The 26792-nt window shown below is 42.5% G+C and overlaps 1 protein-coding gene across 1 annotated transcript in view; it reads left to right on the top strand.

Moving 5' to 3' along the window:
• Nucleotides 1-22149, top strand: part of oprl1 (opiate receptor-like 1) — an 88664-nt gene extending 66515 nt beyond the window's left edge. The window contains exons 3-6 of the mRNA XM_037772415.1: nucleotides 195-282; nucleotides 870-1052; nucleotides 1553-1643; nucleotides 18712-22149. Of these exons, the coding sequence (XP_037628343.1) occupies nucleotides 195-282; nucleotides 870-1052; nucleotides 1553-1643; nucleotides 18712-19256 (907 nt within the window). The 3' untranslated portion in view covers nucleotides 19257-22149. The remainder of the gene's footprint in view (nucleotides 1-194; nucleotides 283-869; nucleotides 1053-1552; nucleotides 1644-18711) is intronic.
• The last annotated feature ends 4643 nt before the right edge of the window (nucleotides 22150-26792 follow it).

Genomic DNA, 26792 nt, shown 5'->3' with positions numbered 1-26792 from the left:
GACTGCAGACTGGACTCGGCTGTAGACTAAAGGCTGCAGACTGCAGACTGCACTCGGCTGCAGACTAAAGGCTGCAGACTGTAGACTGGACTCGGCTGCACGCTTGCTGAAGGTGTTAAATGTGTATGTGAGCTCCAGTAAAAAGAGCTGCCTGTCTCTGAACGTTGTGTTTCTGTGTCTTCGTCTCTCCTCAGATACACCAAGATGAAAACGGCCACCAACATCTACATCTTCAACCTGGCTCTGGCAGACTCTCTGTTCCTCGCCACGTTACCGTTCCAGGTAGGAACACTCCTTTTGATATGATTTGAAAGAAAACATGATCATCATTTGAGTCATGTATTGCCTTGTTGGTTATCTTTCAGTGTTACTGGCCAGTATATTGTCTGGTCACTGATCACTTCAGAGCTTCTACACACATTATGACATAGTGACCACTTAAAGAAGACCCGTGTTCCAGCTCTGACAGCGCGGGGCTGCTTTACCCTCCTGGTCCCATTTCAACTTTAAACTGTGTAGTTGAGATCAAAGTGAAGGCAGAGTTGAAGTCAGGATGTAGGATCACACACACACACATACATACACACACACACACACACACGCACACACATACGTATATGTTGTTTTAAATGATAAGAAAGAGAAATGCTTGTGTGATTCAGATGTTGCTCTTTCCCAGCATCTGGATGTTCTCAGGTCTTTATTAGTCACTGGTTGGTTGTGTGGCCGTTTCAGGCTTCACTGCTCTGATGTGCTTCCACATCATTGAATCATTCACCGTCCAAAGTCGCATTAAGAGGAGACGGAGTCCTCTGTTCTGCCTGCAGCTCAATTTCTCTGTTCGTTCTTTGATTTGCGGATGTCTCCAGGGCACCGACGTGTTCCTGGGCTTCTGGCCGTTTGGGAACGCTCTGTGCAAGGTGGTGGTGTCCATCGACTACTACATCATGTTCACCAGCATCTTCACCCTGACGGTGATGAGTATGGACCGGTACGTGGCCGTCTGCCACCCCGTCAAAGCGCTGGACATGAGGACTCCTCATAAGGCCAAGGTAAAAAACCTTTACATGTTGTCTATTCAAACCTTCACACCGCCTTCCTTGTCCCTGAAACCATCGCACAGTCTCTTCAGCTCACGAGTCCTCTGACTGACTCTGGACTGACTGGACCGTCTCTGTGTCAAATGATTGATTTCTTCAGTAAGAGGTTGTGTAAGAAGCGGGATAATGTCCAGCTAGCGGCTCATTGTTGTGAAAGAATCCCCTTGTTGGGGTTGATATCACAGCAATGACCGACTCGCTGTTCATTATCCTGTATCTTACTCAGCAAGGTCAAAAGAAAACAAACTACTTATTATTGTAATTAGAAAAGTTATTAGTATTTAGATTTGATTTTTTTTACTGGTGAATTTGAATGTTGACCATAGACTCACTGCACTCATACGGAACTTTGTTCTTCTCACGTCGATAGTCACGTTAGACATCCGGGCTATCAGGTGATCCATCTGAAGTTATTGAAAACAATCAGATGTAATGTACCATCATGTGTTCAGGTGGTGAATATCTGTGTGTGGGTGTTGGCTTCGGCCTTCGGTGTTCCGGCCATGGTCCTGGGAGATGTGGAGGAGGAGCAAGAGCATGACAGTGAGTAATTCACGCACACACACACACACACACAGACAGATGTATATTTACCTGTATGCAGGTGTGCATGTACTGGCCTGTGCATACTGTATACACATGCATGAACCGTCACCACATCAACAACAACAAACAGCCTTATAGCACACATCACCTCACACACTGGACCTCATGTCACTGTCATCCTGTGGATTCATTTCAATGTCTAATTCATATACAGAACCGTGCACGGCTGTGTTACAGCTGTGTTACAGCGCACGGCTGTGTCACAGTGCACGGCTGTGTTACCGTGCACAGCTGTGTGACAGTGCACGGCTGTGTTACAGTGCACGGCTGTGTTACAGCTGTGTTACAGCGCACGGCTGTGTCACAGTGCACGGCTGTGTGACAGTGCACGGCTGTGTTACCGTGCACGGCTGTGTTACAGTGAACGGCTGTGTTACCGTGCACGGCTGTGTTACAGTGAACGGCTGTGTTACAGTGAACGGCTGTGTTACCGTGCACGGCTGTGTTACCGTGCACGGCTGTGTTACAGTGAACGGCTGTGTTACAGCTGTGTTACCGTGCACGGCTGTGTTACAGTGAACGGCTGTGTTACAGTGAACGGCTATGTTACCGTGCACGGCTGTGTTACCGTGCACGGCTGTGTTACAGTGAACGGCTGTGTTACAGCTGTGTTACCGTGCACGGCTGTGTTACAGTGAACGGCTGTGTTACAGTGAACGGCTATGTTACCGTGCACGGCTGTGTTACCGTGCACGGCTGTGTTACCGTGCACGGCTGTGTTACAGTGAACGGCTGTGTTACAGTGAACGGCTATGTTACCGTGCACGGCTGTGTTACCGTGCACGGCTGTGTTACAGTGCACGGTTGTGTTACCGTGCACGGCTGTGTTACCGTGCAGCACAGCCTCTACATATAGATTGAAGCTGTATTTCCAGCGGTTGCTTTGGGAGGAGTGATGTGAGTGAATCATTAATAAATGTTGTTGCTGTCCCAGTGTTTATAGCTTTTATTGCACAGCATCTGACTAACAGGCCAGTGCACGTTGTCGTTGTCGTGCGATGCCTCTTTTCCTCGTTTCCTTTAGTAGTACTAGTGCAGAGCTCTCAAGCCGGCTGCCTGCGACGTGACACATGACGCTCCACACGGTGCTTCATGTTCTGAACTTTCACACAGCAGGTGCATGTTTCTATCTTCCAGAATAGAAAGTGATCTCTTCATCTCCTTTGTTTCAACCAATCAGCAGAGGTGATGTCGACAGGCCAATGAGATGATGAGATGACAGCGTGAGTCACTAGCTGTTGTGTTTTGATTATTAAAAGCTAAATGACTTTGAGTCGGTCCAGTTGAAGTTAAGCACAGGTTTAAACCGGTTTAAAACTGACACCGTAATACGGGAGTTTCAGTCCAAACGTTATTGAGAAGCGGTTTAGTTTTGTAGGAGACGGGGTTGAGCATTCAGACGTGCACGCCTTTTCCAACATGATGCATGTGGTGTGTCATTTGAACCTTCCTGTGCTGATGTATACAATGAAGGTTTTGTTGAGCTTTGAGCCGAAGCTGCAGGATCTAATATAAGAATCAATTCATTCATTTATGAATTAATAAAACTCTGAATCTATTTTTCTCAGCCATAAATGATCATCATATGGAGACCATGCTAAGAAAACATTTGATCAATGATGAATCAGACTTCAGATGCAGCTTGTTAGAGAAACACTCGTCACGATGTCCCCGTAAAGATCTCAGAGGGTATCGGATCTTATCAAAGTTACACGCAGCGATGACATCATATCAGTATTTATTGATCCTATAAATAAGTTGCTTTAACCGGCCTCTGGGTTTTACTCTGTACATTATGCCCGTCGTTGTTTCCTCCCCTAGTGAGTAAAAGGAAAGATGAGACAGGTATATAAATAACTCTGTGGACCTGCAGCTCCCACAGAACAGCTGTGATCCCACAGAACAGCTGTGATCCCACAGAACAGCTGTATTAGTAAACCCAAAGTTTCAGTTGGTTTTCTGTTACTGATGATTGAACAGAATAATTAAACCCTCATGCTGAGGCTGTTCTATCTTCCCGTGTTTGACGACGACTATCTACTTTCTCCTCGCTGCCGGTGATGAAACGGTACCAACCGTCTACGAAAATCCAACCATACACTGAGTTTAATACAACAACAGCCGGAGTCAGTCAGTCATTAAATGCAGTGTGGCTTTAGGATGCACAGCTGAACTCCATGTCCTTTAATGAGTCGGTGTCAGTCGGTCGCTCAGCCTCTCCAGACGTGTTAACCTCCTCTGTGCTGCTCTTCTACTACAACAACATTTCATCTTCCTGCTTCATCTCACTGGTTTATTTAAAGTTTCTCATTTGTGACGATACACTGAGCGAAGTGATGGGCGATGTGCCCGACTCGCCTAACTCCAGCCGTCATCATCGCTCCTAGTGGTGTTTCATCAACTCCGTCTGTGTCTTCCGTGAGAGGATGAAGCCTGTGTGAAGTCTGCCTTCTCCTCTTTCTCTCTCTCTCTGCTCTCGTTGGTTCATCTTCTTGTCACTTCCGATTGTTGAGGGGTGAAGAACACAAACTCAACTGTGACATGAGAGGATGGGAATGTGGGATGAATCCACACTGAGTTTAAAGGAGAGAGAGATTCCTATTTACATGCAAACTAAAGCTCTTTCATACATGTACTCTGTTTTCTAGGTCAGACCTACTGTAGTAACATTCCTCTAACATTCCTCAAAACGATGCAGATCTGAAGTGAATGCCATCAGATGAGCGTAAAGGCTACAGCAGCATGAGGTCACACATGCACAGAGAAGGATTAAATGCACATCCTGTTTGCCAGACTTTCATAAATATATACCACTTAATATTATATCTCATGCACAAATAAATAAGTAAATTAAACCACTGGATTGTGAATGACCGAAATTTAGGTTGACATTGTCCACATGCTTCTTAAACAACGACTCTTCCTCCTAACGGCATGGGGGGGGGGGGGGGGGGGTAGTAGTGTTGTTCAGTCACAATAATTATCAGAAAGAACTCCCTCCCCATATTTTCAGCTCTCATTAATGAATATTGAGCAACTTAAAACAAACTTAATGCCAAGTCTCCCTCGTATTTATGACAGTTATTAATTAAGGCTTCAATAGCTAAATATAATTTTTTAAAACCTACAAGTATTACAACGTATTATGTCACAGATTGTGTTTGTTTTTTTGACGCATCATAAAATATGTTTGTAATGACAGTCTAGAGAGGAGGTCAGGGTGGTGGACGGGTCCAACAAACAAAGGGCTTTCACCCAGGAGGCCGCTGTTCGTGTCCCATGTGAAACTAATAATAAGTTCACTTATTTTCATTTACATCCGTAGCTTAGATAACGTAACAAACGTAGTCCTTTTAAACCAAACAATGATCTTTTTTTTACTGAACCTAACCAAGTAGTTTTGATTTGTTTCCCTTTACAGCGTTAAGCACATGTTTAAAACTGTGACCATAATCTGGTAGGGAATATGTTTATGTGGTATGATAACGAGTAAAACGAGCAAGAAAGTCCACTAAGGATGGGTGGTAGCAGCGATGGACGGGTCCAACAAACACAGGACATTCACCCAGGAGACCGCTGTTTGTGTCCCGTGTGCAACCAGAAGTAAACATGTACTTGTGGTTCCGCTTGTTGCATTAGTTGTAGTTGTAGTTGTCAGTAACGTCAGTCTGCTGAGGGCGGCTCTTATTTATTCACGTTAGTTACGTTGGTACGTTTTATTGTTTCGTTATTATTTGAACACAGATCCTGATCTGTTTTCAAACCTTAACCAAGTAGTTTTGTTATCTAAACCCAACCAATCGTTTCACAGCGTTAACCATGTGGTGGTTTGTGTGTGATACAAGGCTGATATGAAACATATTTATGAAACGTATCTGTTGGTTCAGAAACATTCAACGTGTCCGTGCTTTGCAGAAACACACAATGCCAACATGTTTTCTGGCGACTGGGTGGTAATCACAGTCTCTCCGTTCATCTCCGTCTCTTTGATACCTGATCACACCTGATGGAGAACAGCAGCTCCATTCTCTCTGTGAAATACACTCATCTCATTCCTCTTCTTATAGCTGCTCATCAGCTCCTGCTGAGTGGATCCAGCTGGGTCCTCCTCCAGTGTTTCAGAGTCGTGCGTTTGCCTTGTAGGGTCGTGTGAGAGCGATGATGAGCATTTTGTGTGATCTGATCGTGCCGGCAGCTTCAGATATCGTGACGCGCTGCACAAGTTCACAGCTCGCAGATGGCAGCTCTTCTCCTAAAAAGGCCAAACAGCTCCAAGAAGTCTGCTCAGTTTCTACGCTAACAGGTGCACAAAGGCTTCCATATGACCTCCAAGGGGCAATATACATGTTTATACAAAGCCAGAGCAGAAGATGACCAAAACATGTCATCAGTAGTTCAACAGGGTTGTTAATTCATACTTTGTTTTGAGCAGCTGCTGAGATTTCTGGATTATAAAACTACATTTATAGCATCTATTCCCACCGCCGCTTTAACACGCTGCCTGTTCAGCTCGCTACTCATTTGTGTTATGACAGAGTGACCTCACTGTTTATGACATGTTTAGTTTAATGATCTAATCTATGTCACTGTTGTTGTTAAGCAAGCATAATGCATTCTCTTTTATGAATACAAATGATGAGTATAAGTATGATGAAGGTCATCTAGATGTCCAGGTTTAAATGTAAACTTATAGATGACGAGGTTATAAACGTAGTCTCAAGGCCATGTAAATGAACTGGACTTCATTGTATGGCAGATACATGTCAAATATATTATTAATATATCATATATCATTTAAACTACCAAATCAATCCTTACAAGGTTATCTGGTATGCATTGACATCTCACAACGTTGGCAGATCTAAGCCCATCCTTTTTCCAATGCTACCAGACAGTCGTGTCATTACAGTAATGAGTCCCTATATCTGATAAGAGTCATCACAGATGTTCAGTTGTCTGCACAAGAGTTCTGAAATCGATATTTGACAGTATACTTATGCAGGGCTTTTGTATTTAATGCATTAAACACATATTTATTGAACAGATCTTGTGTTTGGGAGGCTGAGCTGTTTCACTCACGAGTACACATTGGAACATCCTTCACCAAATATTAAATCAAGAGACTCATTTCATCACCAAACAGTCTGCAGTCTGCTGTCGTCTCTCCCTCTCGCTGTCTAGTTCTCACTCTCCCTCAGTATCGGTCTGCGTTAGATGTTCTTCACTCCCTTTCTACCCCATACCACCCTCTCAAAGCCTCTCTCTCTCTCTCTCTCTATATATATATATATATATATATATATACATCTATATCTTAACTTCTTCACTCAGACCTGTGATTTGATTCTGGGTTCATCAGACCTGCAGGAGCTCATCACTGCTTGTATTTCCTGCAGCTGTAGCTTTCCTCTTGACCAGCAAGCCAAACAGCCTCCGACTGCAGCTTTAGTGCACAACGCTGCTGCCAGACTGCCAACACGCTCCGAGAGACGACATCTTGTTTTTCCAATCCTTTCTGCTCTTCCCTGCTGGCCTGTCAATGGTAGAATTGATTTGGCTGCTGGTTTTTAAAGGTTTGCACGGTCGGGCTTTGGCCTGTCTGTTGGATTGATTTCCCCTCTGAGAACCTCCGTCACTGAACTCCAGCCTTACAAAGACATCTCATCTTCAGACTCTTATTCCTACTCTCTCTCTTTCTGTGTAATGTTGATCAGTTTGATAATTACTGCACATAGAATGTGAATATGGAAGATGTACTGGTGGGGCAGAAAGAATAATAATGTGTTATATTAATGTTAGCGCTAAACATAAAGAAAAGAATGGGTGATTTCCCACATGTCCACACAGCCTGGCTGTAATCAGGACCACTTTGCAGTTAAATGGAGTAATATGTTGTAGCTAGCAGGGGAACGGGAGGTCTAGTGGTTCCATATTGATCCAGTCTTCGCCTGCAGCTACGTTCTAATCCTACAATCATTTTTATTAGTCTACTCTACAGCTGAGCTACATCTCTGCTCTCCTGCCGACTCCATTCATCTCTGCTTGACTTCTTCTGTTACTTCTTCTATCTTTTCCTTTCTCCTTCCTCTCTCCCTTTATCTCATTCCTTCTTTTCACTTTATTCCTTTCTCCTTCATTTCATTTTCATCTTATTGTCATCCCCTTCACGCCATTCGGATTCTCATGTGAGACATTTTCATCTCAATCTCCTCCTCATTTCTCTCTCACTTCGTCTGCTTCATTTCATCCTGAACTCGTTCATCTCCTTATTTATTTCTCATTTCATTCATATCTTATTGTCATCTGCTTCATTTGATTTGTTTTCCATTCTCAACTCATTTATGTCATTATCAGTTTCTCCATCGTCCTCTTCAGTCTCTACTTTCATTTCATTTCATTCTCATCCTCATCTTCATCTCATTCTCAGCTCCTTCATTTCATTTTCATTTATTAGTCATCACATGTTTTAACCTTCACATCTCATCCTCTTGTCCCTTCATTCTTTGTCCAACCTACAAAACCACTCACTTTAAGGTTCAGGCAACAAAACCTCTTAGGTTTAGGAATAATGTCACGTTAGGGCTTAAAATAAGTAAACTAAGTCAAATACTTAGTAAACAACGTAACACAACTCCAGAGAACACACATACTAAAAAACACATTTACATCGTCACAAATGTCCCTAAGCTAACTCGCAAAACAACAACAACGGTCTCCTGGTTAAAGGTCTGCTGTCTGTTGGACACATCCACCCAGCCGCCCCCCCGCCCACCATGAGCGCTCTCTCGCGCTTTTTATTCTACGTCTCTACCTCTTACTGTAGCAGATATACGCCGATGCATTTATATTGCAGTCAGTACAGGATGATCACAAATGACACGGAAATCCCAGAAGTTATTCTTATTGCACGCTAAATGTGCATTATCGTGGCATTTCTTCTTGTTGCCACACCTCTCTGCATCTTCTCTCCATTATTCTAATAGTTCACCTTCACTCTACTTCCATCTTTTCTCCTCTATCAGCTTTATTTGTTCCTCCCACGTCTCCTCCTCTCTGCTTCCATATCCAACCTGCCGCGCCCTGCAGCTGTTTGTTGCTCGTCTGCGTCCTCACGTGACCGCTAGCTGAACAACTAATTGACATTCAGGGATAATAAAGGTTCACCCTACTCCACTTCTATTCCTCTTCCTGTCTCCTCTAAACAAACAGAGCGGCTTCATAACCCGACAGCTGCAGGGAAAGTCACGGCACGCCGCTCTCAGTAATTGGGGTCAAAAGTCTCGCCCAAAGACACAGTGGCAGGGAGGAGGCTCTAATCAGCAGCCACCCTGCTGGCACTAATAGATGCTCTGACTAATCCATCCAAAAGACTCGTAGGGAATGTGCCAAAGTGTGCTTCTGTATTGCTCCAACACACACTGAGCTCGGTTACGTTTCAATTTGAAGGTTTGAATCTCTCTTTTTTCAACCACAGGCGCCAGGAAAAAATATTGGTATTGTATGTTTCTGCAAACTCCGGATACGTCAGAGAAACAACGTAGTACGAGCAACGCACAGAGCACGTATATCAAGGGACAGTTAGTGAAAGCTACTTGGTTTAATAATGAGTAAAGGTTTTTAGGTAACGCTACGTAGCAAAGTCCTGTAAGGGCAGCTGTTATTGAGTTATTGAGTTATGCTAGTTATATCGTTATTTTAATAAAAACCATGATCTTTTTCCTCATTTGAACCAGGAGTTTTGTTGCCTAAACCTAATTGATTGTTTCACAACGTTAACCAAGTGGCATTGTGCGTTTCTGCAAGCGTGGTACGACGCTGATATGAAGCATATTCATGAACCGTATTGTTGGTTCAACATTCAACGTATCCCGTGGTTTGCAGAAATGTAAAATGCCAACATTTATCTGACGACTGGGTTGCTTTTCTGATTGGAGTAATCTTTTCAAATGCTTAAAATGACCTTTATTTCTGTTTTCCTCACATGTACTATGTGAGTTGTGACTCGCCAGTGAACAGCAGAGACGGATGTGATGTGATGTCGGTATGTTGGGAGACAGCAGTTTGCTTTCTCCTACCAACAGTCAACTTTCTGTTATTTAACTGTGACTGCAATCTTTAAGAGATGGCAGATCAAAAAACCCAAATGAATGAAAAAAGCCACATGGCAGAAAAAGACAACTGAGGATTATTTGTTTCACTGTTCAGTTTGTGGGACTTGTTGCTTTACCCTCGTCTAACATCCACAGCTACATTTCAGTCCAAAAGGAGAATGATGGCTGAAAGATGGTGTCAATAGTAAAGATGTGTTTGCCTAAACCTAATTGATCATTTCACAATGTTAACCATCTGCAGTGAAGTTTGATATTACTTAAAAGGAAGCATGGATTAAAAAGAAACACAAACCAAAGTAATGAAACAAATGATTACTATAATAATTATTACAATCAAAAACAGAATCTCCTGCTCAGACTCGCCGCTGGACAGCGTTATAGTCCACTTCCTCTGTCCCAACTGATTTGGACCAGTATTGTAAATGCACAACCAAAGGAGGCCGTATGGATCAGACGAGGGATGATACGGTATATGATATGATATGATATGATATGATATGATAATGCAGAGTGTCGTCGGAGGAGAGGAAATGAGCAGAGTGATAAACAAACAAGATGCACCATCATGAACAATCTCAACCAAACAAGGAGACGGATCACCGTTCAGTCAATGCAAACACTGTTTATGTACTGATGTAAAGTCCTGGATTATAATGTAATCTAGCTCTTAGTATGATGCAGTGGAATAACAAACCGTAGCAGCGTTCCCGCTCTCATTACATGTCAGTGTTCATGTTGTCCTGTATTCTATTTGCTGTTATTTTTACTGCAGTATGTAAACGGTATCCAATGTTATTATAAAATGAAATAGATATGCTAATAATATGTCATTATAACAATATATAATTAACACAGCCATGCCTCATCATCTATGATGGTGTGATATAACTTTTATGAGCTAGTTATTGTAAAAGCAGTGAGGTAATGTGTCACATACCATTACTCTGCTGATGATGTGTTTTAATGGGATGTTGGCATATAAGATTTAGAGTCACATACAGTACTTCCACCCATGTAATGAATCACTTCTGTTTCTTTATTTAGCTCTTATTTTACTTTGTTTCCCAGCACAGTATTATCATTATGGGATGTCATGATGCCTCCTGTGCAGCATACTTATTACATCATTCACTTCAGTAAAATAATGTGCTATTTCTTTGCTATTATATGAAAGAAGAAATATACGCTTCACCACCCAGTCAAAGAAACTATTACTTATATACAGTTACATAATAGGATTGTTTTTCTACTTCTATCGTCCATTTGACCATAACCCAAGTTCTTACTCATATTTTGACTCATGTTACATTTTATTAAATCCAACTTTCTTGTGACTTAAACCACAAAAACACAAATCCATGCAGCAGGGAAATGTTTAAGCTTTATTTGAAGTTTGGTCAGATTGCAGTATCAGGTTTGTAGGTACGTTTCATCCTGGCCAAAGTTAGATCTCTTATGTGACTTTAGTCGTCTCATAGTTCTGATCCTCCGTTATGCAGGATGAGTCGTCTCATAGTTCTAATCCTCCGTTATGCAGGATGAGTCGTCTCATAGTTCTGATCCTCCGTTCTGCAGGATGAGTCGTCTCATAGTTCTAATCCTCCGTTATGCAGGATGAGTCGTCTCATAGTTCTGATCCTCCGTTCTGCAGGATGAGTCGTCTCATAGTTCTGATCCTCCGTTATGCAGGATGAGTCGTCTCATAGTTCTGATCCTCCGTTATGCAGGATGAGTCGTCTCATAGTTCTGATCCTCCGTTCTGCAGGATGAATCGTCTCATAGTTCTGTCTGGATTATCTGCAGACTGACGAGACATCCAAGAGAAAGTGTCTAAATAAAAAATCTAGCTTGCGTGTGATGGAAGAGAGAGTGTGTGTCTGACATGACCAGATAAAACTTTTATGACAAGTGCTGTATCGCACTGACACGCACGCACGCACGCACGCACGCACGCACGCACACACACACACACACACACACACACAGTCGTGTCTCCATCACTTTAGGACAGGACTTCCCAACCTTTTGTAACTTGAGGCCCACATCTGATTGTTAAAACATTTCCGAGGACCACCTTCCCAAATAAAGGAGAAACTGGGATATAAACATGCCAGCGTCCGCTGTACTGACCCACATACATATTCAGCTTACCCTCTCCCATCACTGCTTGCCACTATGAATCCAGACTATTCAGGGTCGTATGTCCTCACCACACGCTTTGAGCTTTAACTGGTGCAGGTTTGTCACCAAAACGACTTACGAAATGCTCCATTTTGTGTCACTGGATCCGAGAACGTTAGCTACTCTATGTCTGTAAAGGGTTAGGGGGGTGAACCCTAACTCATTTTAAACAATTATTTCCATTTAAAATAAAGGCATTTTAATTTTGTTCAAACACTACAGTGTGCTTTGGATTATTTTTGAGGGAGACTTGCATTTTGGTCTTTTTTGGGACCTTCACAAGATTGAACGTATCCAAAATGACATCAGGATGTTGGGATTCAGTCAGCAGCTGCTCAGCCTTCATCCTACCAATGATTGGGTGCTTTTGACTGGAATCAATACATTGACATTTAAATAGCACTAATTAAAACAGAAACAGAAAACAATGATATGAAGTCATTAGGAACAAATTGACTGACAAAGTCATGATGAATGATAGAATGAAGCAGCTGAGATATGACAACAAGTAGACCTCTGCTGGTAAGAAGAGGGTTAACTAGCCAGCTTTCATGTGCTCAGGTTCGAGGGCAGCAGGATCCAATCACTGCAAGACTGCAGCCATTGTCCTCAGATAGAAAATGGAAGATATAGGCGGAGGAGAGGAAAGGAAATGAAGAAATGATGAGTGAGAAGGTGGGGAAAAGTGAAAAGAAGAAGGAAAGGCTGTGATTGAAAATGAAAGAGGGAAAGGGTAGAGGAGATTACCTCGAAGAGAGAGATAAGAAAACAAGACATAACAAATCCACAGAGCATAGAATTGGAGAAAGGAAAAGTTATTACAGATAAAAAAGTCATAAAGAGGAGGAGTAGAAAAAGCAAGAAAAGAGGTCCAAAAGACGAGAGGGAAAAAGAAAGAAAAGCAAGAAGATAAGGAACAGATGTGAAAATGGGGAAACGAAAGCTAATAAAGAGAGGTTTAAGCAAAATGAAGTAAAAGAGAAAATAACAGGTCTGAGCCCGACACCAGGAAAGTAATAGAGAGCAAAATCAAGGATTGAAAAGAAATAGATGAGAAGAGCAGCGAGGGAAAAAATACAGACAGTCAGAGCTGGAGGAAAGAAAAAATAAGAGGTAGGTAAAACGCAATAGAGAGGAAAGAAGTGATGAATGAGAAGAACTAAAGCAGAAGTGGAGAATCACCAACTGTGAAATGGAAACCAGGATGGGACACACATCCCTGGTTAAGAAACAAAGGATGGTATGGAGAGACCTGATGACAGAGACATACTGTAGGGAGAAAGAAAGAAAGAAAGAAAGAGTCCATATCTCGTTCTAATAGTCCTCCAATATGACTGTAATTCTCTGGAGACGGAGACAGCCTACAGTTAGCTGTTGAAGTGATTATCGTTCTTCACACATTGTGAATTCTCAGTCCCGCCATAATGTGTCGATGTCTTTAAAAGAAATGTAGTGGTCAAAACAACAACCAAACAACCAAACTGGTCTCCAACACCGGTCTCCTGGTTGAAAGTCCTGTGTTTGTTGGACCCCATCCAGCTCCCCTCCTGACCGTCATCAGCTGTCTCTCACTTTTTATTCTACGTCACTAGCTCTGAGCGCAGCATGGTCACGCTGATGTGTTTGCATTGCAGTCAGTACAGACTACATAGTGAACACAACACGCCAAAAGCAACAAAGGCGTTGTTATTGCGTTGTTAAATTACTGTGTCATTCATACGGCCTTTGGTGAGACCGGGCTGAGACCTTGAGTCACTTACAGTGTGTGAATGCTGCGACACAGTTCCGATGTCGGACTCTGGCGTGTAATAAGCAGGATAATGTACAGCGAGCCGGTCACTGTTGTGAAAAAGACGCCTTCAGGGTGATGCCAGATGCAGCATCGCCCTGTCAGGGTTTATTTCACAACAGTCGCCGACTCTTACTTCTTGTAGCAACAGAACCGTATAACACATTTTGCTTCCCCCAACATGATGATCAACTTGTTTGACATTAAGCCTTGAACTAATGGAGGTTCATCTGGGCTAACTGCAAATACTATTTCATTTCATGGTTTAAAAATATGGCAACACCAGTTTGTGTAGAAATGGAGGGAAGTAAAAGTCGTCGTTTGACATTTCAAAAGGTGAGAAGTTTTAAAACCAGCCGTTGAGTGACAGCAGCTAACAGCTATTGAGTGATTGCTGCTTGACCTTTTCACATGCAGCATCCAGCGCTGCAGAGAAGCTGAAGTGGAACAGCAATAAATCTCCACCCAGCGGCTCCTCGGAGACATTGAGAGCTGTGGTATTCAATGCCACTATGGAAAAGTGCATGTATTCGGTGTGCACACATCTGCATGTTTTCATGAAACTGCATGATTGTGTGTGTGTGTGTGTGCAGCAGGCAGTCTGGGTAAACTTTAAAAAAGTGATTTTGATTAGTTCAGTGTTTTGGTCATGAAAACTTCCCTCCCAGTAGAAAGCCAGCAGCCTTGATTAGTGGAAGTAAATGTCTTCACCTTAACCTGAGCCCCAAACCTCCATGGAGATTTAAAGTTCCTTGTAAAGTGTTTTATGGTCATGATGTAGCTGTTTAGAGGCTGAGGTCTACATGTTCTGGTGTATATCAGCGTACTGTCGAGCTGTCAGCCTCTCTGAGTAGAACCAAAATGAAATTACAGATAATAAATCAAAGTGGCGGCTTGGTTTCGCCGTCAGAAATGTCAGCGGCGTCTGAAGAATAGAGGGAGATGGAGAGGAAGACAGTGAGAAGGGAAAGATGAAATGAAGGCAAAGAAAAGAGAAGACGACCTACAGTCACATTAGTGGACCCATGCCCATCACACACCACAACTATGCTTTCCTTAGATTATAACATTTGTTTGCACAAAGAGGCGTATAAATGCCACGATAATGTGCAAGGCGTTCAGTGTGTAATAAGTACGCCTTTCTTGATTTCCTTGTGTCATTTGTACACCATGTATCCTGTACTGACTGCAATGTAAACACATCCACGTAAATGCGTGATTGTCGTGTTTTTTTATTGACGTTTGTGACGTGTTTTCTGTAGTTGTTTCCGTTAGTTTACTTACGCTCTGTCCAGACAGGGAACGTTAGCATTTCCCAGCGGCTGCCTCGCGGAAACGCTGCGAGTTTCACGTGTGTGGCATCCACACCGGCAGCGTGTCTGCTGCTGCTGTCAGCCCTTTCTTTCTACTTAGAGTTTGCCTTTCATAATGGACATTTCATTTACATTTATTTTAGACAGAAAAAGATTAAGAAGCGTGTGGTAATCTGTAAATAATAGTAATAATCCACAATTAAAACCCCAGTACTTGATTCATTCATGGAGCTCTGCAAGTCACTGCATGTTCTACAACACTGTCCTTAACAAATGAAGATTTCTGTCCACAGAAAGAAACCCTTGAGGGCTTTTATTTTGAATTGAAAGCAGGAAGTGTCGATTTAACTATAAATCTTTACTTTTTTTCATGTCCGTGACATATTCTACAGATACAGACATGTAAACTGTAGAGACCTCGAATCTCTAGCAGAAACGCAGCTGACAGGCAGCCGAGCCGCGCTGCCGACACGCGGCCGAGCCGCCGCGCTGCCGACACGCGGCCGAGCCGCGCTGCTGTCATTCCCTTTGTGGACAGAGCGTTACTTATTGTAAGCCCAACCATGACGTTTTCTCTTACCCTAACTAAGTGGTTTTCTTGCCTAAACTGTGGACATTTGTGTGTACAAAATGATAAACGCTAAACTGCGTACTCATGACACGCAGAATGTCCATGTAATATCGTGTTATTTATACGCCTTCCGGTGAGACCTGGTTGAACATGTCAACATGTACACAGTCCTCAACGGATGCAGCCCCTGAATTGGAACGTGGCAACTATGGTAGCTGTTCCATCGGCACACTAACCCTCCATGAGGAGGGATTATTTCCCTACAGGAATCAATACCATTATTATATGTGTTGGTGTTGTTTTCCTTTAGGCTTAAGGCCTTCATTCCTACCAGAGAGCCCTTTACAGCCATCTTTATAAAACACATAAACTTCAGAGCCCCATCAAGCAGGTTATTACTATTCCTGTCCTTTCAAAGACTTTTACTGGCTACGGCTTCCCATTTTACTGGGGACACCCACACACTATAAATCATGCACACTCGTGGCCCTGCAAGATGCAGCGGATTAAAGCATCCACCAAATGGAATAATAGATCAACTTTCTCTTTCAACAGTTCCTATTTGTTTGATCTGGCTCTCTCGTCTATTTATGCAGTCTACGCTGCTGTGTGAGTGTGTGTGCGTGTGTGTGTGTGTGTGTGTGCCTTATCTTTTCTGGTGCAACAGTTTAAGTATTTAATTAAAAAAAAGACAATGCATTTACGTTTCTTTTATAGCCAGAACCACTACATCATACGTAGAAGTTACTTGTGACTTTGGTGGAAGAATAAGACAATAATAGCACTTTGATTTAAGCTTAAAGGAGCTAAATTCAGAGCATTAATATAGCAGCAAACAACTATTGTCTGTGTAAAGATAAAGAGGAGTAATGTCTACCTGAACATGCTGTGGATTTGGAATTTATTACCTTTAATACTTCAAAATATGCAAAGTATCATAGCTAACATACATTATGGAAGATGTAGGTTTTAAACAGTGTTTCTAAAGCTTTTCTGTTCAAGTGTTGTCCCTTTTCTTAAAAACCAGGACAATACTTTATTTGAAGTTGTGCTCTCGAGGGATTGTAGAACTCCACTAATTCATTAAAAACACACTTGTGTGCAGGATAATTATTATAATCAGAGTAACTAGAAGGCACACAGAGAGTTCTCCAACATCCTGCCACACTTTAAAGCCTCATTGCTTGAATTAAATGTTAAGTCAGAGTGATTTATTGGCCTTGGGATGTAAAAACACATCTAATCTTTAATCTCTGCTCACTTCAGAGTTATGAATAAAACAAAAAAAATCATCTAATGGCAGAAATCCAAAGAACCAAATCATGTTGAAAATGTAATAAATCGTTGTTTGGACCATTTGTGGTTTCTTTGACGAATGGATTGTCAGAACATAAGTACGTACGGGTCCGTTGGGCTCGGAGCGAGCTCTCGGTTCTCCTGGCTGACTGAGCAAGAAAGTATTAAACTGCTGCTGTCGGCAGTTCAACGCTTCATGTCACCTCAGTTCAAAATGTCAGGTTTTTAAGAACAGCAAAGATGAATGTTTAATTTGATGATTGTGCTTTTTGTCAAAACACAAGTTTTACAGAATGTCCTTAAGCCATACCACAGTTTAACCTTTCAATATGAATCAAAACATGTAAGATCAGTCAGATCAGAAATAATGTTGCAAGATGTCTCGTATTTCACAGCTGTGAATCTGTTGATTTTCATTCATTCATTTCATCATAATTTTATTGCATGCTGTTGTTGTTTATGACCTCGCTAGCAGCACGGCTCTAGGGATGGTATTCTGTCTGTCTGTCTGTCTGTCTGTCTGTCTGTCTGTCTGTCTGTCCACTACTTTAGTCCAGACTAAATCTGGTATGCACATTCATGAATGTGTTACTTCATTATAATAACTTTGATGATTCCTTAACCCTTCATATAGCGCCATAATCAGGTCAAAGTTTCAATTACAATTAATGTCAATTAAGGATATGAATAATGTTAAGGTTCATCATATCCCAGCTACTCAGTAAACACTGAAGCAAAGCTCTTCTCATTGGCTGGAGGCCACTAACGCTGTTTAGCCGTCCCTCGCTGCTGTTTAGAAGTCAACTTTGTAATTTCTCTTCCATTTATGATTCATTGCTTCCTGCATGATAAGAGGATTTTTCCTTCAGTGTCCAAAACCAAACAGCTGTGTTTAATTAGGTTAAACGAGGTGAATGTATTGGGTCTTATCAGGAGGACTGGGCTGCTGTTCTCTGTCGGGGTTTAGGCTGAAAGCACAGGTGTGTGTTTTGGTACAAATATTGTTAAATGTATTCTCCTGTCATCGTTCATTTAATTGATGATGATGATGATTAAACTCATTAAACTGATTAAACCCTGTGAAAGCTGACTCTGCCATTTGTCCTGCCACACTTTGTCTCCTTTGTATCTCTACCATCACGTCCTACTATAGATGCAGATATGTTTTTAATTTTCCTCACTTATGCGTGCCTATCTTCTATTATTAGTATCACGGCCTAATCTGCATTAGTAATATGCATTTTAATGAACAATTATTATTCAGACACAACCCACATTGTTCCCTGTAATATGTAAAGCAGGTTTTATCCCAGTTTAATTGCGTGATTTGTAAAGGTTTATTTTTGGAAATACACGTCAGTCACTTTAGAAAACAGATATCAGTTCCTTCTCTGTGCATCCTGACTTGTTTAGCCTAGCTTAGCACAAAGACTGGAAGCAGGGGGACACTAGACCTACCAGCATCTCCACAGCTGTTCACTGCTGATTTGAGGACTAGCAAGCTAGTCACCAGTCCATCGAGGAGTCGCCAGGGCTTTTCTGAACAGTGGTGACTCAAGAAACAACTCCAATGTGTAACTGATTGTATAATTTATCATATTGTTTCACTTTTGAAAGATGAAGACGAGCCGTTTCCCCTTCTTCCAGTCTTTATGATGATATGGGCAAAAGACCTACTTGTTCAGTCTGCTTCTTACCACATATTTAACGTATACATCCTCTTCCTCTTCTCCAATGCATCTAGGCGTTGAGTGCATCGTGGTTTTACCTGATCCAAGGAGTCAATGGGATCCTGTCTTCGGCACCTGCGTCTTCCTCTTCTCCTTCCTCATCCCCGTCGCTATCATCAGCATCTGCTACAGCCTGATGGTCAAGCGCCTGCGCAACGTTCGCATCCTGTCCGGCTCCAAGGAAAAGGACCGCAACCTGCGGCGTATCACCAGGATGGTCCTGGTGGTGGTGGCGGCCTTCGTCGTCTGTTGGACCCCCATCCAGATCATGGTCCTGGCTCAGTCGCTGGGCTTCAACCTGAGCAGCTTGTTCACGCTGGTCCTGATGCACTTCTGCATCGCGCTGGGCTACGTCAACAGCAGCTTGAATCCCGTGCTCTACGCCTTCCTGGATGAGAACTTCAAGCGCTGCTTCCGCGAGTTCTGCAACCCGTCGCCGTTCCGCCTCGACACCCAGCAGTCGGGCAGGATGAGGAGCATCGCTAGGGAGGTGGCGGCGGCGTACAGCTGCAAGGCTGATGGCGGGGGGCATGGAGGAGGGACACCTAATCCAGCATGACTAGACGTGGAGCTCCCCTTGGTGGGGGTAGACCCCCAACACAGGGGACAGCACCATGGGACAGGGAACTCCAACACAGAATTGACTCAGATTACAGCTCTATAGCGGCACGAGCCCCCCCGCCCCCCAACTAGAAGACTGGCCTGGGGTGGGGGGGAGGGAGATGAGGAGGATGGAGTCGAAAGGAAAAGAATTTAGGATTATGGACCGGGATGACAAACATACGGTGCTTTCAGTATATGGCTGGAGGGAGACATAGAGTGGGACCCTCCCCGGGTGGTTGACATCCGGGTAGGAGATGGTTCCATGTATGGTATGGGACGAGCTCAGACCATTATGGACTAGTACGACCCGAACTCCACGGAGGCGGTAAGATATTTTGTAATGTGATCCGACTATCTTTATGTGGACGTTAACACAGAACCGCATTATTCGACACGTATTGCAGCTCCAAAAACAAACAGCCTATCTGTACCATACTGAGGCTGGTACCCAGCTGCTGCACATCTGTACTCGGGTATGAGGAGGCAGGGGTTTGAGAGAGCGTATGAACAGCATGGGATTAATAGAAGGAGTGCAGATACCAAAATAAGAATTCAAAAAAACACCATGCACTACTTTGATGCTTGTGGAAGAATAGAAACAGCATTGGAAGGACGGATCGTGGCGGTAAGAACCGCTGACTGAGGACTCGCCGAGGAAGAGTCAAACTTCCTGGAAGTGTGAAATACAGAAAGAACTCTTTCACTGCAGTTTATTGTGTCTTTATCAGTTGATGTTTCCGACTAAAGGACTTTATGTCATGAGAGTGTCCCACACTGATCACCAGTAAGGGGTCTTTATTGTGATGGTTTCTCTAAAACAATGGGAATATGCTGCTGAGCCCCTTTTAAGGACTTAAATGGGCACACTAAGTATAATGTGATATTTCAGCCTGCAGACAGGAAGTTGGATGTAATATATGCTAACGATAGCCGGCATGAGGAAAAGAACAAAAGAACAAAAGAACAACGTGCAACGAGCTACTTATGAACAATATTTCTTAAACTGTGTCCGTGGACCCGGAGGGGTCACATGAATGTTATTTCTCGTATAGGAGCGACGTTTCTCAATGTGTTGTTCTGCAGCAAAATAAGCCTGAGGAACCTCCAAGATTCTTATTGTGATTTTTGAAAACTTTCTATGATCACCTCCTGGGGGGGGGGTTAGAGTTTGGGGCTGGGGACGACTGGTGGGATCGTAACCTAAAGAAACAGCAAAAAGTGAACAACAGAATCAGTGTTTGGGACAAGCCAAGCCTGGTATTAACTCCTCTGCCTCTTCTGCTTCTTCTTCTTCTTCTTCTTCTTCTTCTTCTTCTTCTTCTTCTTCTTCTTCTTATTCTTATTCTGCTTCTTCTTCTTCTTCTTCTGCTTCTTCTTCTTCTTGTTCTTATTTCTAAAAGCAGAATTTGTTGGATAACAATTAAGTGATTAGTGGTTAATGACTTTGTTCTTCTTAATTGGAATAAAGATTGAAAAACAATGCTAACCAGATGTTATTTACAACACATCTGTGATTGAACTTTTCAGGACAGTATCTTTAACGATAAATACAAGGAGATACACACTATAGCCCGAACCTGATAGCAGAGCTACACACATTGAGCCAACATTGCCACAGTTACTGAATGTTTGCTAGTAATGATGATGACTTTCTATGACCTGTCTCCCAAAATGACCTTTCCATACAACCAAACTGCATTGTGAGTTATGTTTAGAGGGATAGAACATATTTTGTTGTTGTCATTGCATTTGTTTTTGACATATCACAAATACGCAATGATAATAAATAATGTAATGATAGTCAACCAACGCAGGACTTTCACCCAGGAGACCGCAGTCGTGTCCCGTGTGAAAGCAAAACGTTCACTTATTTCAATTTGCGTCCGCAGCTTGAATAACATAACAAAGCTCATTTTAAGCCAATCCTTAATATTAACCAACATAACCAAGTAGTTTAGTTGGGTTTTTGTTTTATTTAGTTTCAATGTACAACGTTGATCATGTGTTTAAAACTGTGACCGTAATCCGGGAGAAAATATGTTTCCCTACAAACATGATTGAAATTGCAGTTTAGTCATATGGGAACATGACTGAGGAGACGGGGCTGCTACCTATCTTTAGGATTTCATCTGTTCTGATTCTGCTTGTGACTCCGATTGAATCCTAGTTTTGAATCTTTGCATATTGTTTGAGTACAAACAGAAACCACTGATCGGATTTTAGCTTCCATCAAGAGTACCTTTTCATAAACTAAGAGGGGAAAAAACCTTCATTCTTGTACCTGTTTCAGAAAAACACCACCTCAAGCTCTAGTTCTTATACATTTCTGTTTAACTCCAATTCCAAACCATATTTTGATCTGTTAGGGACTCAATGTGTAACTGCCCAACACCTGAAGCTCTGACTGTTTTGGTGGTAACGTTGAAATTATCACCACAATTGTAGGGATATGATTAGTTTAACACTTTCTAGTAAAATAATACAGTCTCAGGTTGAAAGGGAGGTCACCATCAGTTACTCAAGCTACTAAATGTGACCCACTGTGGAAAGGACAGGTGTAATATAAATATGACAACATTAGATATTTATCTACAGCACCATCTGAGAAATCCTGTTTAACTACAACCAAAGCTTGTGGTTCTATTCTCCTTGACGTCTACCAGTACATAATGACAAATATAATCACAGATGTTTTGAAAATGACACATCTGGGTGTGCTGTCCCAGGTCTGTAGCTGCTGTCAGGTTTGGGGGATGAGAGGTGAAACTGACGGGGGGTTCGGGTCGAGGTTGAGATCGGTAATGTTTGGCGGTGAACTCCGGGGTTTCACATATTTTGTGGTCGGGACATTTTCATTGGGCGGGGTTGGGTTGGATTGGGTTGGGTTGGGTTGGGTTGGGTTGGGTTGGATTGGGTTGGGTTGGGTTGGGTTGGGTTGGGTTGGGTTTGGGTGGGTTGGGGTGATTAGGGGTGCTATCCGCGACTCATTTTAGACTCCCGGCACCGCGGTGGCAGAGCAGGAGGACGGGGTCACGGTGCTCTGACCCCACTCCAAAGGGACAAAGGGGCTCTCTCTCTCTTCTTCGTGTCTTAAAGTGGAAATCAACCCTGAAACATGAACCACATTTTCATTTTCCTGGACAGTTATACTACATACAGTATTCAAACTGTTGGACATCTTCTGGCACACTTAGTTGACCTTTAAACTGACATAAATATAAAAAATATGAACCATTATGATGGAATGATAAATATAATATGAATTACTCATGTTCTTAACTGGAATTGTGTTTCTCACATAACAAATCTAAAGGCCTTTACATACTCGCCTGCGTATTATATGTCTAGGGCTTTTATTGTGAAGGTAAAAACGGAAGGAGTGGATCTGGTCTGCGCTGACAGCGGTCGAGTTCGCCATCTTGGTTTCGGACTCTGAAGCCTCTGTGTTGTTGTTTTGTAAATACACATCGGATTTCCGATCTGGCGCATCCAGTTACAAAAGTCTTTAACAAAACTGTAACCATGGCCATAAATAAATGTATATATCAAAATACAAGTAGTTTTACAATGCCATAGAATCTTTGTTTATGAATCTCAATGTTTTAACGTGAGGAATTAAAGAAAATAACAGTTTGATTTAGTATTTTGAAGTTACACACTTTCCAACTGCTCTGATGGTTTTGACTGCAGTTCCACTTCAACTGTCCAGACTTTAAGAATCAACATGTGGATTTGGTTTTAGGGTTGGGGTCCCCTTTAATTTCATATTTGTGTCTCTTCATATAATTTGGTAATTTTTGATTAAGATGTGTTTGTGTGAGTTTAAAACATTTGTGCTTTTTTTCCTTTTCACATATCTTTGATGATATATTCTGGTGAATTTCAGGACAGCGAGTCGACACCGTCTGCTGTCACGAAGGGTTGTGGATTTGCTGTTTACGTTGTGTTTTGTACGAATCAGCTTCTTTGCTGCAGTTACTCTTTGCAGCGCTATAAGTATAAATCTTAATTTTTGTCTTCTTTTTGTTTGAGAGGAACAATTCTATGAACTTACATTGCCTTAAATATCAAGTGAAGTCTGTTAACTGAAGCTCGCTCTCTTACTGGATAAAATGTGTTCTAGTTTTTACTGGTGCTTCGCTGTTAGTTTATACTAGTCCAGACCTGTATTCATAAAGCTACAGACGCTAAAGGGTTGCCTCCTGGCGTCGCTGTCAGACGCCGTGGGACGCTGACCAGCCGTTGCTATTTGACGAGTTGGGAGTGGGAAGGGGTTGACAGTACAGGTATACCGGTATTACCTGTACCTGAACCTACTCTGAAAAAAATATCTGTAGAAAAACAGAAAATGTTCCTGCAGAAAAGTACCAGAACATTTCCCGTTAAGTTTACGGACATTTCCTTCAACCCTAAAATGGAAATTTCTGTTGATTTACAGGACGTCCTCCGTTCCATTCACAGACACGTCTGTTAATCTTACAACGGATCACTTCCGTAAATTTACAGTCTATCGGACACTTCCGTCGATCCCATATCAGAAATGTATGTTAACTTACAGAACATCCCCACAGCAGATATACATTATTTTCTTCTTCTTCAATTCTAAAATACAATAATAATCACCAGACCAATGTAATGTTCTAATGTGATCAAATGACTATTTGAAGAGCTATTAGGCTACAGCAACATGATCAAATCAATCCAACACAATAAATACAGTTGAACATGTTTATTTTTTCTTCTTCAGGTATTTTTTGTGACAACTGAAACACAGCTCCTTTTGACTTCATGCCATAAGCACGATAATACACTCCGAGGTGTTCGGTTATAGAAAATAATGGACTCCATTGTGCAATACATTCTGATATCCAAATACACGGACACATTATCCAATAGTGCCTGCAAATCCCGAACTTTCCTTTCAGCTCACTGTTGAAGTTTTGAAACTCAAACGTGAAGTGGGGGGGCTAATCTGGTATAAAGAATATTGAAATGGTTGAAATACGTTACCGAGGTTTTATTTACGTCTTTACCACGTAAATAAATGTATCACAGATTCTCGGAGCTCCCATTTTACACCATCCCCCCTCATGGCATCCCTCGATATCCATGGAGTCTGTTGTGAGATAGTTTTATGAATACCGGTCGTGTTTTGTACAACCTAGCAGACTTTGTGTAGGAAAAAAGGCCGGAGCATCGAGGACACTGGCTTCAACATGATTCACCTTTCTGAAGATGTGCTATAACGCAGCTGTGAGGCTCTCTGTGCTTAACTGTCACTGTTAAACTGAAGACTCTACAATATTTTGTATTAACTGTTTGGTGTTTTTTTGTAGCACAAAACTATATAAACTCAGACTCGGAGAGGGTGAAATCCTGTTGAACAATGCAGAGTGAGCATAAATATACTGTCCATTAGCTCTGTATAATCATTCTGTTTGAATATTACACTTCTGTAAAAGTATAAAACATGGTTCTGATCATCATTTAACCCGACCTCTTTCTCTGGTTGTTCTCGGTGTATAAATAAAAAGTATTTCTCGCCAGCCGTAATGGTATGTATCGTTACCTCCGTGCATCCGAACGCAGGGAGATTCCTTTCATTCGTTTACATTTTACAGACCACATGAATGTCAAATGAAAAACCTGTTTGAAAATCCAAATCTAGGAAGAAAAAAAACAATGTTGATGTTGTTGTTATTACTATTATTGCTATGAAAAGAGAAGAACAGTGTCGCATTAGTGTTTTTTTGCTGTGCGGGAGACTGTCTGGTATGTATCTATGTATTACTTGTGGACCGCATTTTGCTCACTGCCTGAGTTATGAAATGAAACAGTTCTTAGGGCTCAAATATGAAGAGGACTTTTTGATGTTGTTGCTGTCGAGGCGCCATTTTTAAACTTCTCCTCACCTTTTTTTCAACCACAAATCCGCTCACACAGTTCGGCTGTGAACACAAAACTTGAAGTGGTTTCTACGCTTCTTATCTGGCGTTGGGGGTCGGGACTATACTGTAGGTCCGAGCATCAGCTAAAGGCTCAAATGTGATGTAATTCTATCAGTTTGAATAGGAACTGATATCTAATCAGTAGGATTGTAATCTTGGTTGTGATTGGTTGGGTCCGGTGACGGAGCTGTTTGAATGGCATCACTCTGGCTGTAGCGACATAAACGTACTGTTTCCTGTTCTGCAGACGGCGGACTGGACTACCATGCTAGCTGGCTTGTTGTCAATGCATAGAGACTTTTTGCTGAAGCTTGAATTTTAAAATGTATATTTTTCTCTGCATATGAAATGAATAAACAAACGATGGCTATGTATCACTCATTGTTTTATTGTTTGGACTATTTGACTCCAAATGGGATCGGAAGGACTCACAATGCAGAGTTCACCATTAATACACTCAGTATTCATATTTTATATATAAATATATATATAGTTCTCTCGTAGATAGAAACACACCTTTCATGGTCTTGGGGTTTTTGTTTGGTCAGTTTCCTGTTTTATTTTGAAAGTTCAATCCTCATGTGTCGTGTTTGGTTTTACTTCCTGTCTTTGTGTGTTTTCCCTCCTTTTTGATTGTCTGCCCCGCCCTAATCCGTCTCACCTGTTCCTCATCAGTCCCAAGGCCTATGGAAAGGAGGCTGGGTCACGGGGTTTAACACATGCGCAGTGGAACTGGAGCTGCGGTCGTGCGTTGCCGTTGGTTCAATTTCCAGATTTGACTGCATGTGTTGTACCCCAAGGACATGACGCGATGATGGCGTGTGACGCGATGATGACGCGTGACGCGATGATGGCGTGTGACGTGATGATGACGCGTGACGCGATGATGACACGTGACGCGATGATGACGCATGATGACACGTGACGCGATGATGACGCGTGATGACACGTGACGCGATGATGACGTGTGATGACGCGTGACGCGATGATGACGTGTGACGCGTGACGCGATGATGACGTGTGACGCGATGATGACCCGATGATGACGTGTGACGCGATGATGATGTGTGACGCGATGATGACGCGTGATGACACGTGACGCGATGATGACGCGTGACGCGATGATGACGCGTGACGCGATGATGACGTGTGACGCGATGATGACGCGTGACGCGATGATGACGTGTGACGCGTAACGCGATGATGACGCGATGATGACGCGATGATGAGGTGTGACGCGATGATGACCCGATGATGACGTGTGACGTGTGACGCGATGATGACCCGATGATGACGTGTGACGCGATGATGACGTGTGACGCGATGATGACGCGTGACGCGATGATGACGTGTGACGCGATGATGACCCGATGATAACGTGTGACGCATGAAGCGATGATGACGCGTGACGCGATGATGACGTGTGACGCGATGATGACCCGATGATGACGTGTGATGTGTGACGTGTGACGTGTGACGCGTGACGCGATGATGACGTGTGACGCGATAATGACCCGATGATGACGTGTGACACGTGACGCGAT

This window comes from Sebastes umbrosus, chromosome 6 (genome assembly GCF_015220745.1).
Source record: "Sebastes umbrosus isolate fSebUmb1 chromosome 6, fSebUmb1.pri, whole genome shotgun sequence".
Lineage (NCBI taxonomy): Eukaryota > Metazoa > Chordata > Actinopteri > Perciformes > Sebastidae > Sebastes > Sebastes umbrosus.
The sequence above is the reverse complement of the archived record's forward strand: the minus strand, read 5'-3'. Positions and strand labels throughout refer to the sequence as shown.